Source organism: Caretta caretta, chromosome 1 (genome assembly GCF_965140235.1).
Source record: "Caretta caretta isolate rCarCar2 chromosome 1, rCarCar1.hap1, whole genome shotgun sequence".
NCBI classification, from domain to species: domain Eukaryota; kingdom Metazoa; phylum Chordata; order Testudines; family Cheloniidae; genus Caretta; species Caretta caretta.
The window spans coordinates 305,848,960-305,866,732 of NC_134206.1; the positions used below are offsets into that span (position 1 = coordinate 305,848,960).

At 37.2% G+C, this 17,773-nt stretch overlaps 1 protein-coding gene across 3 annotated transcripts in view; it reads left to right on the top strand.

The window, feature by feature from the left end:
• Positions 1 to 14,752, top strand: part of MDFIC (MyoD family inhibitor domain containing) — a 63,682-nt gene extending 48,930 nt beyond the window's left edge. For 2 of the 3 annotated variants that reach the window (XM_048836130.2, XM_048836131.2), the window contains exon 5: positions 11,053 to 14,752. In XM_048836130.2, coding sequence (XP_048692087.1) covers positions 11,053 to 11,300 — 248 coding nt within the window. In that variant the 3' untranslated portion in view covers positions 11,301 to 14,752. Of the gene's footprint in view, positions 1 to 2,150; positions 2,381 to 11,052 lie in introns of all 3 variants that reach the window. The other variant, XR_007354637.2, reaches the window with a different exon arrangement.
• Positions 14,753 to 17,773: the final 3,021 nt, after the last annotated feature.

The window sequence follows — 17,773 nt, forward strand, 5'->3', positions numbered from 1 at the left end:
TTTTCCCCCCTAAACGCCCCAAGTCCACTGAACAGATCAAATTGAAGGGTCCTCCTGCTTACCCCTTGCTTCCTCTATTGTTTACTCCCCAGGGGGAGCAAGGGGCAAGCAGGAGGACCCTTCTGTATGATCCGTTCATACAGTGGGTGTTCTTTAAATAAAATAAAATAAAAAGGCAGATAGGGCTTATTTTACTCCTCTTATTTGTAGGGATCTCCCGAGTTACTTCGGGCTTAAACAAATGATCTAAGCCCTACCTGACAGGGTTTAAAGTATAAAGTAATTGTTTATATGTGAAAACATGCATCTAAATGAGACCTAAAAATTACTACGGAACTGTTAGTAGGTCCTTACTGTTTTCATTGTTTGAGTGATTCTGATTGATACAATTGTGGCTTCACTTTGTGTCATCATTTATAAATTGAGGTAATTTCTTACTTGTGTCCTGTAAATTAAAAATACAGTACACTCCCTGTATAGTCACAAATAGTACACTGTCACATATAATCTCTAGATACAGAATTATCCAACAGCTAAAATTAGACATGTTTAATTTGGTGCTTAATGCTATGGTTTTTGGAGGTGAGAAAATTTGTCTTGGCTCTGAATAGTATGATCTAAGACAGCTGCTGAAATTGTTGCTCAGGTTCAACTGTTTTCAGTTTGAGTGCAGCATAGCTTTGTTGTGTCGTAATTAAACTGTATGGAGGTATCAGGTGATGAATACACATCTCTGGAAAATGTTATTTTTCTGTTCAGTAACTTGGTTTATTTTGCATTGTGGTCCTATGGCAGGCACTTCTGCATCTGTGTCAAAAAATAGGATAAACCTGCTGGCAACTTTTTCAGCACTTGAGTAGTTTATTCTGCTGGAAGTGGAGGTGCAGTTGTGGAGACTGTTGGTGATGTTTGTATAAGTCCTTATCATGCAGGAAATATTCATCTTGCTCTCTCATCACTCCTTTTGTTGATTAAACCCCCAAGTGGACACACTGGTATTGGTCATTTGACCTAAATGAAATAATGCACAGGGACTAAATCACCACTCCAGAAAAGAACATTTAGTTAGAACAGTGGTTCTCCGCTTTATTTGCTCATGATCCCCTTCATTGTGCGTGAAGGCAGAGCTGGGAGTGGTGGCCAGATGCCCAGCTCTGAAAGCAGCACTGCCACCAGCAGCAGTGGAGAAGCACGTCTGCACTACGGCTGGCAGTGGCATGGCCTTCAGAGCTGGGTGTCCAACCAACAGCCGCTGCTTTCCAGTGGTCCAGCTCTGAAGGCAGTTAGGAGAATGTTACTCTTTTGTAACTTCTTATAGAAGGCTAATTTGCTTATTATTAATCAAATGCATATTCAATCTTCTTTAACTATATTCAGAGTAACAAATACAGTTAGCTGGACAAATATATAGGTTCACACACCTCAGTGCTGTACCTAACATTATACATTTATCCACCCAGCAATGATGTGCACAAATTTTGGGCATAGTTTCTAAAACCTTTTTCATATTGTGAACCTTATCTTCCCTAACAAAGAGATTGTCTTGTGGACGCCCCCTCTCTTTTGTGATCAATTGACAATCACATCACAATGATAGCAGTTATTTACACAGAAAAGTAATGTTATCAGATTGTGTTTCAAGAGCTCACATTATGAGCTTCCTTTTGTTGCGCAAGGTTATATGCCTGTTTATTTCAGGTAGCTTTTTAATTTTCCCGAAGAAGAGAAATGACTTTTGTCAGCTTTTAAAATGCTTAAACTATCCTGTGTCTTCTCGTGTTTCACATTTTTATATTTTTTCCCAAAATAGGGAGAACTGTACTGTTTATGTGGCCTGTTTGTGTATTTAAAATTTTAGTTCAGTATTTTGCTTAGGAATATTGAATATTTTCAAGGTGATGTGCACAGCAGCTGGAGAGGGGGTTGATCACATAGATAACAGATTTTTTAATCTGTTACCTCTTGTACACTGCTTTGTAAATGTAAACCCATATCTCTATTTAATTTAATTATTATCATCATCATTATTTTACTTTTGTTCAGCTGGCTTCTCTTCAGCTTGTCTCTTGTTTGTCTCAGACTGCTGTGCTGCTTTGGTTGTGGCCTGTCTCTTCTGACAGTGCTCTGTGTTCATCCTTGGCTTTCTCCAGGTCTGCTCCTCCGATCTGCATGAGACCTGTAACACCTGCTGAGACTTCTGTTCATCTCTCTGTATGGGCCTTGAGCAAACCCCTGCTGAGGACCTCAACTGCCACTTTGATTGCGGTTTTGCCCTTTTTGATTCTTGCTGTGAGACAGCAGAGTGCTTGGGAGATCTGTTTTGAGTTGTCTGAACTGTGTGAATATAGTTAGCTAAAAAGCTGACCAAGGTCTGCATTCTGTAAGTGAGCTTATTTACCATTACAGACATGAAAACCTTTTATTGTATATGACCTGCCTGCCTGGTATGAAAGCTTATTGAGTCAGTTTGTGACAGGTTAGTGTCAAGTATTGTAAAAGAAGCAAAGATCAGCCTGCATGTGTGTTTTTGCTATACGTGTTGCAATTTAACTTTGGCTGATCTTGTGCAGTTTAGATGGTCATGTAATGGATCTCTTAAAATCTATTTGTTAAACAGATCTACCCAGTTTAAATAAAAGAAGTGGGTGGAGATAGCAGAAGGGAAGCTAACCTTGTTTCAAAAAATGCTTGTTTCAGTCTTGCATATTAAACTGGGATACTGAGGAATTGTTAATGTGTGTAAGGAAGATAAAAAATGTTATGCTAATACTGCTAGTTATAATAATTATTGTGACCCTTAAAAACAAAGTGACATTAAAATATATAACTAAAAACGAGGAATGGTTTGGCAAACTTTGGTTATGGAAAGTTAAGTTTAGGCAGCAAGGCTTTACCCTAACTTAGATCCTTGCTGTTTGTTGTAGTTAAAGTGGCTTTTTTAAAAATTTTTTTTGAGGAGTTATCATCCACTTGCAGCAATGTGCTGCATGTGTGCAACCTCTAAGATACTGAACACGTTCTTAAAAGAAATATTGATAAAGAAAGGGACTGTTTGTTTTCAGAAAGTATATTTCAAACAGAGAAAGTTGTTTTTAAACCAAAGTTTGCTGTTAAATACAATTTTTGCGGGACCCTGGGAAAGTTTTGTTCATTTTTGGGTCTTTTGCTCCCTAAGTTGTGAGAGGTGAATCTCTCATTTGGCAAAAATAAATAATAGTAAGAAGTTAAGACTGCTAGGTCCAAACCTAGGTTGGATCTTTGCCATTCAGCAATATACACTTTCAGTCAAGTTAAGAAGTGTTGATGAGCTTTGAAGAAAGTCTTCTACATCCTCCTCTGGAAGAATGGTAAAAGTTTGTGAATAATTTCCCATGAATAATGTTTTCCACAAATTAGGAATTTCTTTTGATTACACAAGTTCCATAAGGAGATCATGATTTCCTCAAATGTATTAGTTTTTCAAAAATTTTCGGCAACATTTGGCAATTTTTTTAACACTATGGCTTGCTTTAGAACAGTTTGCTGTGAAAATTTTACTCTACAAAATTCAAGCTATTAGTTGTTGTTTCTGTTTCCAGACTAAATGAGCAAAAATACTATAATTGGGAGGGAGGAAGAAGCCATTTGGGCCTTAAATCTCTCAAGGAAACCGCCGTTAAACAGATTACAGAGCTTAAAACCTGTACGGTTTTGTCTGAGGTCTCATGCATAAGCAAATTAAGCTACTACAAAATATGTATTGATTGGATACAACATTTAAATGTTAATCTTCTCTTCCCAAATCTACCGAAAGTAACTTTGTGCATATGCACTGTTTGAGCTGCAGAACCTTGACTAGCTTGTGGTATTTATTGCCCATTTGTTCTGACACTGACAAGGAGCTTTTAGAACCCTGTCCAAGAAATCTTAAAATACAGAACTGAGAAAAAAAGTTAGTAGTGTGCTAATAGTTAACAGAAGCTCAGTGGAATGACCTGGGTAACTTCAGGTTGGTTAGCTTAATGTTGATCCCAGGCAAAATCATGGAAGGGTTGATTTGGGATGCAATTAATAAAGAATTAAAGAATGGTATAATAATTAATGCCAATTGACATGGCTTTAGGGAAAATAGGTCTGGTTGAACTTGATATTGTGTTTTGATAAGATTACAAGTTTGGTTCATAAAAGGAACTATGTCATTCTTAGTCTTCTGTTAGACTTTGTACTACACAATTTTCTGATTATGAAAACAGCACTATTCAAAATCAATGTAGCACATACTAAATGGATTAACTAACTGATATGTCTCAAAAAGTAACTGAGCAATTGTTGTTCAATGGCAGTGTTTGTTGTGGCATCCCACTGAATGGCCCAATGTTCTTCAATATTATTTTCAACGATATGGAGGAAAACACAAAATCATTGCTAGTTTGCAGGAGACAGTTACATTGATGAAGTAGTAAATAATGGTAAGGACAGGTACGCTTCCATAGAGCAATTTGGATCACTTGGTGAGCTGGGCTGATTTGAGTAATGTAAGTTTTAATACAGCCAGAAGCAAGTTCATACATCTAGGAACAATGAATGTAGGTCACGCTTACAGGCTAGGGGATGGTATCTTGGCAAATAGTGATTCTGGAAAGGGCTTAAGGGTTGTACTGCATAAACAAGAGAAATGAGCCCCCAGTCCAGTGCAGAGGCAAAGAGAGTAAATGCAATCCTAGGATGTATGATCAGGTATTGAGTAAGAGGAAGGAGGTGGTGTTACTTCTATATATTGCATTAATGAGACCATTACTGAAATACTTTGTCCAGTTCTGGTGTCCACACTTTAAAAAGGATGTTGAGAAATTAGAAATTGTTTTAGATTTGTGGGGAGGAGAGTGAAAGAGAAAAGGTCTATGTAACAGGGCTCTCTCTCCGCCCCTGTCTTCCTCTGTGCACCCAGACCACCTGGAGAGACTCTGCTAGTAAACAACATGTGATTTAATTGGTGCTACAGTGATCAGAGTGCTGCATAGTTGCTGTTGCCCAGCACTCTGACACAGTCTGTTATAAAGAGCAAGTTCTACACCTGATCAAAAATAGAGGAAACCTGTTTACCAAAAGTGCTGCACCATTAACTTTAAGGCAAATATATCTTGGTTTATGGTGAAGGGGCACTGCTATGTGGGATGGCAAACTGGGAGATGAAGAACTAAAGAATGCTGTTGTGACTGTGTGGGCCCCAGTTTCTCCAGCCTACATTATGTTAGGAAACGTCCAATTTTTAAAAATGGATGAATGTTTTTTCTGCACAAAGAGAGATTTTTTTGAAGTTAGCATGTCACTGAGGTGAATAGTGGCTTTAGTTCAAACCTTCGGCTGTTGTGGTTTATCAGGAGACAGTTTTAGGCCCAGCAACCCTACTTTGTATTACAGTATAAAGAGGCACCTTAGAGACTAACCAATTTATTTGAGCATGAGCTTTCGTGAGCTACAGCTCACTTCATCAGCATCACTTCACTGATGAAGTGAGCTGTAGCTCACGAAAGCTCATGCTCAAATAAATTGGTTAGTCTCTAAGGTGCCACAAGTACTCCTTTTCTTTTTGCGAATACAGACTAACACGGCTGTTCCTCTGAAACCAGTATAAAGAGGAAGACTGTATTGCAACAGAAAAGAATAGGTGTTTAAAAAGTTGCAAAAAGATACACTCCACCCCCAGGTTGCTGGCTTTATTCTTTTTCCATGATTTTTGCTCATCTTTGGGAATGTAAAATGAAACTCATGTTCCAGATAGTTGGCTTAATGTGTTCCACTTCTGACTCATCTGTAGCACCTGCTGTGTTTTTTTATGTAAGTGGAAATAAACTCCATTGGAAACAATCTTTCATACAAGCACTATCATCAAAAATATTTGTGCTTATCCAAGATCTTCTAGTTAAGTAATCTGTAGGACTTGGTTTTGGAGCCTGGGAAAAAGTGTTTCAGAATCTTATGAAAGGAGTAGAAACATAACTGTCTACAAAGGAGTATTGAAAAACCTGAAATTATCTTTTTGACTGAATCCTGTGTAATATACTAGTGGTGTGTGTCCTGTTGCCTTTAAGTGACTGACTTACAAAGAAGATAAGGGACCCTCTACCACCCACTAAGAGAGAGATCAACTAGGCCAAGTGACAGACACACTTATAGTTTTGGAGATGGAAGAACTAGGATACATCTGCCAGTACCACAGCCGGGCATGTGTGTGGTTTCTGCAGCACATTGATCTGTTGCACATGCTCGTAAACCCAAGATTAAATCTCAAATATTACTTTGGATGTGAGACTTGTCTCTTACTTCTGCCTCCCCTTATGTGTCTTTTTCTTCCCCTACTTTATTTCTTCTCTTTCCGATCCTTCTCTTTTTTCCAGCAGTGACAGAAGCTGCACTTCAATCTTTGCTGGGGGTTTTTCTCTCTCCTTTTGCAAGTGTTTGTCTTCTTTTGTCTTCTACGAAACAGATCAAACTTTAACAACAGCTTGCTACAAACTATCCCTACAAACTTCTCTTTTCCCCAAAAGGACAGTTATCTTTAATGCAATCTAAGAGTCTATCAAAGAAGAGGATTTTCCCTTCTAAAAATGCTCCCCAGCTAAGGGGAAAGGGAGCAAAGGAAGGTGATAAAAATGAAAACCGTATTCAATGCTTTACATTTCAAATGCTTTAAACTGCTTTTCCTTCTTTTTTTTTTTTTTAACTTTCATAAAAGGTTGAAAGGATTTCTAATAGTGTGCTTGCCATGGTACTAACCAGGCTGAGGTCTCTGTATACCAAATCCTGAACCTTGTTTAAAGTTAAGGAGTACTTGTGGCACCTTAGAGACTAACAAATTTATTTGAAAATAAAATAAATTTGTTAGTCTCTAAGGGGTGCCACAAGTACTCCTTTTCTTTTTTGCAGCTACAGACTAACACGGCTGCTACTCTGAAACTTGTTTAAAGTTGTTTAACATTGGACAGTGACTTGGTTATGTTAATACCTTTGGCTCATATATTCCATCTAAATTGATACAACTAGAACTCTGCTCTTACTAGTGTGTTCTATTCAACATAACCTCCGGGTCTGTTGTACTTTTGGCTATGGTACCTCTGGTACCAACCAAAGTATAGAGATTTTGGAGAAACTACTGAGAGTCACCAAAAACCTGAGGTTAGGTGGATGTGGTGATAACAACTTGCCCATCACAACATATTGTATAATCTTCTAGTCCAACACAGCTGTTCAGAGTCCAGATTTAAAATCAATAGCATGGGCGGGGAAAAGTTTCATTAATGTTTCAACTTTGCCCTTGAAACATGGCCCAAAATTCTTGTTCATCATACAGTTGAGTCACTGGTCACTGAAAGGATAAAGAAAGTAACACAGATGTTATGCCTTTTTTTTCTTTTCATTCTCTGAAATCTGTGTAGGCTAGTAAACCTCATAGGAAACTAAGGTTTCAGAGTAACAGCCGTGTTAGTTTGTATTCGCAAAAAGACAAGGAGTATTTGTGGCACCTTAGAGACTAACCAGTTTATTTGAGCATAAGCTTTCATGAGCTACAGCTTCATGCATCCAATGAAGTGGGCTGTAGCTCACGAAAGCTTATGCTCAAATAAATTGGTTAGTCTCTAAGGTGCCACAAATACTCCTTTTCTTTTTATAGGAAACTAAGTATCTTCTGAGTGGAGAATGTGTGAGTTTGCTACGTCAGGGCAGCTTAGATCAGAATAAACAGTATGTGCATCAGTTTCTGCTTCACTCCTGTGAAGAAGAGATGAAAGAAAAAACATCCATAGTGACACCCATAATAGAACCATCAGCCAAAATTAACAGTGCATCATTTCTTTGTGTAATTGAGCATGCATGGATAGCTTTGGCCTTTGATAATTAGCCAAGAGTGAAGTAGCTTTATGTAGACCAACACAATCGGTCTGCTTCAGTAAATATCTACATAATGGAAAGCTTTGCAGGTTCCACGGAATGTCTTTCTCTACACTGAGAACTGAAAAGTAGACTCTGGTGAGTTTTGCTTCTTGCTTTAAAAGCCAGTATATCAATGTGTGCTATATCCTGAGTGTGTCTGTTTGCCTCTATCTCTGATTTACACATCGCTGGAAAAGGAGGCAGTGATGAAGGTTAGTGTATGTGTTTCTGTATTTTGGCCTTTATCTCTCTGTGTAACAGTTGTGAAATGTCCTGCAGTCTACTCAAAATCATTACCTGTTTTCTTTCGTTATTAACCTCTGTCTATCTGCCTGTTTTGAGGGTAGAGAATAATAAAAATAACAGTTCCTCAAATGTGGACATTCCATAGACTCATGTGACTGTTGTCTTCTACCTCTAGTTCCTTTACATCAAAAATGAGAGAGGAAATTGTACCTGAACAAATCTGTGGTCCCCAGCTAATTCCATGACATGGTCTCCATGACAGCAAGCTAATTAATCACAGTCCCTGTGGCTTTGGTCAAATTCACTTAGCTAATATTTCCCAACTTCATTTCACATATCTGCAGAGTTTTGGATGAAGGTCACTTATATAGGTATAGGATTTTTTACCATATAAAGAAGCCACTTTAACAGACATAAGCAAAGTGGTTTTTTTTTTTTTAAAAACTGCTAAAGCTTATCAGCATTTGCGTCTCGCAGTTCTCCTTACCACACAACGCTAAGGAATTTCTGAGAGAGTTGTTTTGTTTTTCTCGCTCTTTCTCTGGCTTTACTGCATCTTGAGGGTTTATTCTAGGCCACCTCTATTTATTATTTATATAAATTCATTTGTTGGCTTAAGTACTGCACCTAACCTAAGATATTTATGTATGCAGATGACAATGTTCTTACCTACTGCTCCTGATAATCCTCTTGTCAACGCTTTCCTGTGTCAACTGGCTCAATGAAATCACCTCATTCATTTATTTTTTTAAAACATGAGAACTGCAACTTTGCTGTTTCCTACCAGAAATTCTAATTCGCCTTTAATGTCAAAAATACACATTTCCAAATTTAGTACATCAGTTTGGACTCTGCCTACTATAAATAAGTTAGTAAGCTCATTTATTATACCACATCTGGACTTCACAGATATAGTTTGGTCACGTTTTTCCATAAAGCCTTTCAAAATGTGACATGGTCTACAAGTGAGCATCTAAAATTGTTACTGTATTCTTGAGTGCTATGTTATCATCACTGTTGCCTCTGGTTACATTTGTAGGTTAGCATGAAAATCACCTTGCGATAACTGTTTATAAATAGCTAAACAGTTTGGCATCAAGTGTTTTTGAAAGGACAGACTAACTTACAAGTGTACCAGTAGAAAAAACACTAGGACTATATTTTCTCCACTGAGTTATAAATATTAATCTAATTTATGTTTTAGTCTGTCTAATTTTCAAAACTGATTGCCCATTCTGATCAGATTTGTTTTACGTCCAAGTGAGCCGTTAATTTCTTACAATATTCCACAGCTTTAAAGATGTAACCCTGTAGTGTCCTTTTGCTTTAAAAAGTCTTGCAACTTTAAAAGTTTCATTTGTGTTCTAAGTATTCATGTCTCTTTCAGATTAAATATACTCCTCCCCAAATAGTATCTGTTGCTGAATGATGAACACAAAATCAAACTTGTGTGCATGATATATGGACCTATATCGGGGGGGGGGGGGTTAAGCTGAGCATTTCAGAACATACTGTATGTAATTGGGTTTTCTTTGGGTTGATTTTGATGACAATCTGATAAATGTATGCCTCAGTACTATAATTTTCTTCTCAGTGCTCAATGTTTTGCTGTTCTTCCAATCTTTGTGTGACAATTATTTGATGTGATTACATGTATTCATTATTTGGGTGCCATCTCTCCAACCGATGATGTGTGGGGTAGCAGTCAAGTGCACTTTCTCATTTACCATGTGTGACTTACTGGTGCCCATGACAGCAGGATATTTCAGTTCAGGTTTAGTTCTAATTTCCAGTTAGCTTTAAAAATTAATTAAATCTAATACTAATAAGAGAATTGTGCTGAGGAATAATTTAAAATGTGGGATCAGAACAGATTTTTTTCTTCATTGTTGAAAATGTAGATGTGTGTATATATAGCATGTTGATATGGCTGGTTTTGAGATTACTTTCTCTGATATCACAGAGAAAGCAAAATCCTCATGCTGTGGTGGCATCTCCTTGGCTATAACTACTTTTTTCCATAAACATCAGCAACAAGCAAGCGCATAATTTATGCATAAATTATAAGCAGCTGGGCCCAACTCTCAGTTCATAAAGTCTCAGTGTTCTGTTTTTGATTTGTTTCTCTTATGAATTATGTCTCATGAAGGTGGCTCTCAAAATAGTTGGGTTTGATTTGACTTGAAATGTGGCTGAGGTATGGTTCTTAATTCTATTCCTCCCCCCAGCACCAGTTCTCCTGTCCTTAGTCACACAACTATAAAATTACGTGTAGCAAAGGTCCCCAATACAGTATGAACAGTAAAAGTAAACAGTACATAAATTGTATTGGACCTTTACCACACAAACTGATCCTGCTAGAAGAAACTAACATGTTTATATGCCAGCTCTGTGGTTGGTACCATATATGGCACAGATATAAAATATGGTGAGTTTACAATCTAGAAGACAGATGCAAAGGTAGACCAAAAGGAAGCAGTCACTTTAGATAACTTGATATTTCTTTCATAATCAGGTAATTTATGGGTGTCATGGAAGAAGTAAGTTTGGACAAATTTGAATGAGGAGATGATAGAGATATGCAGGGGGTGATGTGAAAACAAGAGGAGAGAAAGGACATGAAGCCTGGCATCGAGGCTAGCATAATTGACTAATGGAGGGGGACATACAAGATGAGATCCAAGATTTAAGCTGACTGTGTTGTGACCTTGAAGAGGAGGACACAAAATTTGAACTTCATGTTGCAGGGGAGGGGAAGCTTGGCAGATTGTAAAGCAGTGCCAGTAATTATTATGCGACATATTTGCACATAAAATGTAATACTGATTTGTCCTTTTTTCCCCTCTTTTTTTTTTTTTTTATATGCGGCACTCTACAAAACTGGTACTTACGAAGATTGCTGTGTTCACTGTATCCTGGCTTGCTTGTTTTGTGAGTTTCTCACCCTCTGTAATATTGTTCTGGGACAAGCTTCCTGTGGCATCTGTACATCGGAGGCCTGCTGTTGTTGCTGTGGGGATGAAATGGGGGATGACTGTAACTCCCCTTGTGACATGGATTGTGGCATAATGGACGCTTGTTGCGAATCATCAGACTGCTTGGAAATCTGTATGGAATGCTGTGGGATTTGTTTCCCAACATGAAATATTTGTATCTTTTTTTTAAAAATTCTGTTAAAAACTGGAGAGCTTTTAAAATTACTTTTGAAGAAAAATAAGGTAAGAGTCTCACACAGCAACCTAGTATTTGCACTGTTAATTTGCTATGTTTAAAGAATCTTTAGAGAAAACAAAAAACCTGTACTTTAACAAATGTTTTATGGTTTAGTATGTGAAATTCTAGTTACTTTCCAACCCTCTTTGGCTTTGCAAATGGAATAGTTGGCTGTAATCAACTTAAAGGCCTGATACAATAGGCCTTGCTTGGCTAAAATAGCAATTTGAGTTAAGTTTTTGGCCAGAGAAAAGACTGCAAAGTAGCCTTAAATATTTTCCCCTCACCTACTTTAATGCTTAAATGCTTGAATAGCCTTCCATACCTAACACACTTTTGCAGGAGTTCTTGAAAGCAAAATGTCTTTATTTCAACCTTTTATGGTTTGAAGTAACTTTGGCCTATTATATTTCAAAGTGAATTTAAAATATGCAGTGGGAATCTACAATTGGTCTTGGTGCAGTGGTCACATTGAAATGTTTCTTCTGTTTTGAAAGATTCCATTGGTTTGAGAGAGATTCCCTGTGCTTACCATGGTGAATACTGATAATAGGTGAAATCCAGGTAAATTAAGTCAATGAGAGTTTTGTCATTGACTTAAAAAGGGCCAGGATTTCACCCACCGTCTTCCAAACCACAGTAAACTTTTTATATGGGACCTGTATTTCCCTTCAGTGTCAATGTTACTTGAAGTGATCAGTTTTAGAACAAGGTTTTGAAAGCCTAGGTAAACGTGAAACATACCATTTCTCAGTTAGATGCTCAGTCACTCTGATTATTTTAAGGAATATCATGAAAAAAAAATTGAGATTCTAAACCTACCAGTTTTTGTGGCTTTACAACCACATTTCCTAATTTAATATTCTCTCCCCCCCCCTCCCCTGCCCCCATCCTCCTTCCTCTGCTGTAGGAAAGACCCACACAAACAGGGGGAATGGGCAGTCAGAGGAAATAGTGAAACCAGCTAGAGAGGAAGTACTATCAAGTGTAGAAAGTAAACTTATGAAATATCTTATTCTCAAATATTGGTTCTTTTAAGTGTTACTTATAAACAGTATGTAAAGAATTTTCAAATAGTTACTTTTAAGCTGATTGTGTCGCTTTAAAACTGAAGGAACTGTAGTAATGTCTTTTAAAAACACATAGGATTCAATGGGCCAAATTTTTCTCTTAATTACACCATGTATATCTAGATTTTCTCAGTAAGTCTAAATTTTCCCAGTGTAATTGAGAACAGACTCTGGCCCAACTTAGCTAGTGATTACACAATTTCCAGATGTTGAGAAATAATGGTGCCCATTTACCTTAGCATCTGCTAGTTTCTCCCCTCAATACCTCTGCCTCATTTGTTCTGTTATATAAACTACCTGTACGTCTTGATCTCACATGTTTAACTTTGCTATCTAGACTCCATATTTCCTGTTTGTAGCTTGTTGGTCCTAGTAGATTTAGGTCTCACTACAACAGTCCTTGATGAGTAATATCACATTTCCTTAAAGTGAATTGACCCTAAAACAGTTCTTTCCAATGTAAAGAATTCAATGTATGCAAATGTGACAAACTGAAAGAGCATGGGAATGTGAAATTCACGGTGAACACATTGTTCTTACCTAGGGCCTGGTCGTGTAAACACTGACTAGTAGTGCTTACTACTGTGAGTTCTCACTGAAAATTATAACCTTAAAATAGCTGTATCCTTCACAATTCTGTGGAACTAGGGAGGTGTTTCCTTCTGCCTTGACCTCTCCAGGATTGTGGTATATTCCAGTTCAATGCAGATTTATTCAGCAGGTATCTTTATCCATTTTTTTGACAGTTATTACAGTAGCTTTTCCCATCTCTTTTTGCTACATAGATAGATCCAGATTCTGATCTCACATTAAGGTAAACCAGGTGTTTCTCCACTGTCACCGTTTTCTAATGGTGTACCTTCATTAAGGAAGTGCTCAGATATTATGGTAATGGACACTATAATAAAAAACTACATTGTTAAACTGATAAAATAACTGAGCTCAAAATCAGGCCGATGGGGCTTATTTATGACTCCTTTTAGTCTGAACCTCACTGGGACGGGGGAAGAGGCATGCTGACTGAGTGGCAGTGCCTGGAAGCATTTTGCCTTTGTAAGATATAATGCCTCTGGGGAAACTGGGGGCATCACCGTGAGCAGTAGGACTTGCTGCACCTTGGGAAAGTGTAGACAGTGCTTCCCCCCAGCACAACGCTGATGGATATCACCACGGTGGTGTTGGGGAAATGTTCTCTGGAACCAGGTAGCACTAAAAACTGTGCTAACTGTCCCATCCCCTGTGTTGCTTAGCACAGCCAAATAAGCTACGGCTATCCCTTGTTTTGAATGCGTTTGTGAGTCAGGGGAGAAGGGCTTCCTATGTCTTCTCTTTGTGCCAGAGCAGTCACATTTTGGTTTATAGATTTCTGGAAAACTGAACATCTGCATTATTAAGCTTTTAGTAAATATTGAATTTTAAGAATTGTTTAGTATTGTTCTTGAAAATAAATTACTATACCACAGGCTGCTATAGATGGGCAAACAATTATGGTCTATGCAAACTACCTTTTCATGGTTTAAGGTTTGTTTGTTCACTTAGATTGTTATACACACAAATGGTTCTGCTTGTAGGATACTTTACAAATGGAAATGTTTTGGGTTCAAAGTAGAAAAAGGTGAGAAATGCACGTATTTCATTTTTTTTCTAAAGAGTATAGTCCCAATATTGTTAAACCAAAACCAAGAAGAGCTCTGTTTATAATTTATATATAATCAGAATCTGGATATTTATATATACCTAATTTTAATATTTCTCATGTGTCCACTTGATTTGTGAAATATTAGGAAGTGAAAATACTGGCAGTTAATAGGACATTTAAAGCCTTCCAATGACTTGGAACTATCATCAGATTATTGCACATTTAATTCTGAAATTTTTAACCGTGTGATTTGTTTAACATTTTAATCTATTCTGCTATTCTTTGTCATAGAAATATTAGCATTTTTGTAATATTTATCTCTGCAGCAGAGAACATTAGTGAGTAGTTTAAAGAACTTTTTTAATATTTATATTCTTAAAATTCTCTTTTGTTATGTCCGTTCTGTAGGCAATCTTATGAGCACCTTGTGTAACAAAAACAAGCAGAACTAAAAGTAGACAATGTGAAAATGTAGTTTAAATAAAAAATCAGTACTCATCAAGTTTGTAAAATTTCTGGTGGACATTTCACAGTGTTTCAGTTTTACAGTTTTGCAAACTGGCCCTGTTTTTTACAAATTGGTAAGTTACTATTTGTATTTTATATTAACTGGATCTGTGTAATTGTAAAACACTATTTTGAAATAAAAGAACTTTATTTTAAAACTTTGGAATACTTTGTTACTGTCTTGTTACTGTTTTGCATTTTAACATCATGTAGAAGTCTCTGCATACAGACATTGCTTTACGCAAGACTTCCTGCTACAGCTTGTAATCTTTGGGTGACTCACAGTGTGAGTGAACCAATATCACTATGTATAATTTCGCAACGCATAGCAAAGAAATAATATCCGAAGAAATAACTTGGGACTTTGTAATATGGAATACATTTAAAATACATTTTATGTAAGTTAAACACTAGTGGGATAAATTTATCCCTGGTGTAACTCCATTGACTACAGTGGAATCACACTCAGGGTGAATTATTGTATTTTTAATATATTCACTGACATGTCCCTTTCAAATGACTAAAAAGCTACACTAAACATGGAGTAGTCGGTTCACAGTATTATTTAATTGGCAGTAAGATTAATGGACTCATGAGACTGCAAAAACTTAAGGTTCATCCACACAAGAAAATAGCATTGCTTTAATTTAAGGTGTGATTTTTTTTTTTTAAACCAATTTAACTAAACCAGTGCAAAAGGCTGTTTGGCACTTACTGTGGTTTAAACTAAGGTTATTTCAGTTTGGCTCAAATTGAGTGGGAACAGGGTTAAGCTAAACCTAAATAAGCCTCTCAAACTGAAAGAAGAGTGTACACATGGCCTTTTACAATGGTTTACTAAATCTTTTTTTTAAAGTAATAACAACCCTCCTGTATACATGAGACCTTAGAAAATCAAAAATAATTCTAAAGACTCTCCATCAAATGTTACTAATATTTTAGTTGCACTGAATGAAATTCTGTGCTTAAAAGGCTACACAATGAAATGTTGCTTTTGGTATAATAGCTAAATTTCTACTAGAAAATAATAGTTCATATAAAAATACTAATAAAAACCTCTACAAATAGCTGCGGTTTGAGGTTTACTCCAGTTATTCAGATATAATAGTAGATGGCTATATACAATAACATTTTTGGAGAACAATGTCTTCAGTCAAGAGGAGACCTGATCCACATTTAGGAACTTTAGTGTGCATAGTAATTGTATTTTAACACTAGTAGTTTATAGTAAAAACTGTTAGTTAAACTCAAAGGGAATCGCCATCTTTTAAGAAAAGAATTCATTTCTAAAGGGAAAAGCTTTTTCATTGTAGGTCTAACTATTTTATTATGTGATACCCAAATAATATTCACAACAACAGAGAGAGAGAGACTCTGTGTGTGTGTGTGTGTTTGGAGACGAACACTGTGGTTACACTGAGGCAAATCCATTAAAAGCCCTTAACAGATACGTTACAGCTTTCTGCAAAACTTCTGTTAATCTGAAATTTCTTGCTCCTCTCAGTCCTAAAGATGGCAAAGAGCTCTCTGCCTGTGCTTAGAACTTTTTTAGACATTTGGAAAACCCTGTCAAAATTGTCGCCATGTGCTCTCGTTAGGAGTGAGAGAAGGCAAATCAGAGAATTCTATCTCTGAACCAACAGTGGTGCAGGTATTTGGAATACTATTCAGAGCACCAGAGTTCAGCTTGGCTCAAGTAAATAGTGACCTGAGGGGTCCTACAAAAAAAAATGAGGATTCACTAAGTGGAGACTAATCTTTCTCCCCTCCTAACCAAGCCTTCTGGTACTTGTATGCTGCTAATACTTTCCAATTCCAAAGGTAACAGGATGATTTTGACCCAATCGGGACATGAGGAAATTGAAAAGTTTCCTTAAAATAGCAATAAAAGTTATCCTGCACCTACTTGGACTTGTTCAGAGCACTCAGCTTTTTAGAAGATGATGTTGACTACCTGTACAGAGATCTACCTATTCATCAAGGAGCTTTGTCATGAGCATTCACCAAATCTTTGACAGTGATTTTGGCACTGACTAGCTGAGAGAATGGTCTTTCCTCCCTTATCAGCCTTTGCCATGGTGAACTATTTCCACCACAGTTTGAGAGGAGTGCCATCTCCACTCTGCAAGATAGGGACAGATGTAGGATTTGATTACAGGATCAGAGCCTGTGTATGAGTTGACTTTTTAGTATGAGGATTACCTTTGTTTTTAAATTATCCGCAAGCAGTTTAATTTTGCCCTCTTGTGCCTATGCATTACAGTACAGTCTAAAATTAATGCTTTACTGAAGTACAAAATAGTACACAATATTTTTCTATAACCTTTAATACTCATGTAGCATCTTATTTATTTTTATTCTGGAATGTATTCACTGATTTCATTACCGTAATAGTCCAGGATAATTTGGCATCTTTTTTATATGACCCTCTAAAGTGTGTAGTCAGCAGCCAAACACTATCACAATTTTTTTTTTAAACAGCGATGCAGCCTTCCTCAACTACTTCATCCCTGAGTTGCACCTTTATGTGCACTAAACAGACAGCATACCTAAGTTATATACCTAATGTAGGTACACTGCAGAAGATAAGATAGTTACTACTAAGTAAACTTAGGTCATCATCCTGCATACACTTTTGGGGACAGCTGGTGTAAATTATTATAGCACTGGAACTATGACAGTTTATACAGTTGAGGCTCTGCCCCTTGATATCTATGGGGTTGCACACATGCTTAAATGTTTGAAGAGTCTAGACCTAAGATGGCCTATATATGCTAGCAAATATCACTGTTCTTTGAGTGCTTGCTCATGTCAATTCCATTCTAGGTGTGTGCGCGCCCACGTTCACAGTCGTCAGAGATTTTTGCCTTAGCAATATCCATAGAGTCAGCTGTTGAAGGCTGTGCCCATGCTCTGGTATATTATGTGCCGCCAGCATCTCTCACTTTCTTCTTACCACCCATGATGGTTGATCGGAGCACCTCGTCTTGCATTGCAAACGCGTTAGACAATGGGCTGTAAAGAACCGCTGTCTTCTTTGTACATAGTTTATAGGTAATTAGTTAGCCATTAAATTAGTTTGGTAGTTAGAGTCCTGGCTGGGACTTCGCCCTGGAGCAGGGCATTCCCTGTTCCCCCGCTTCAAACCATGCTCGTCATGCAACAGGCCGATGCCTATTAGTGACCC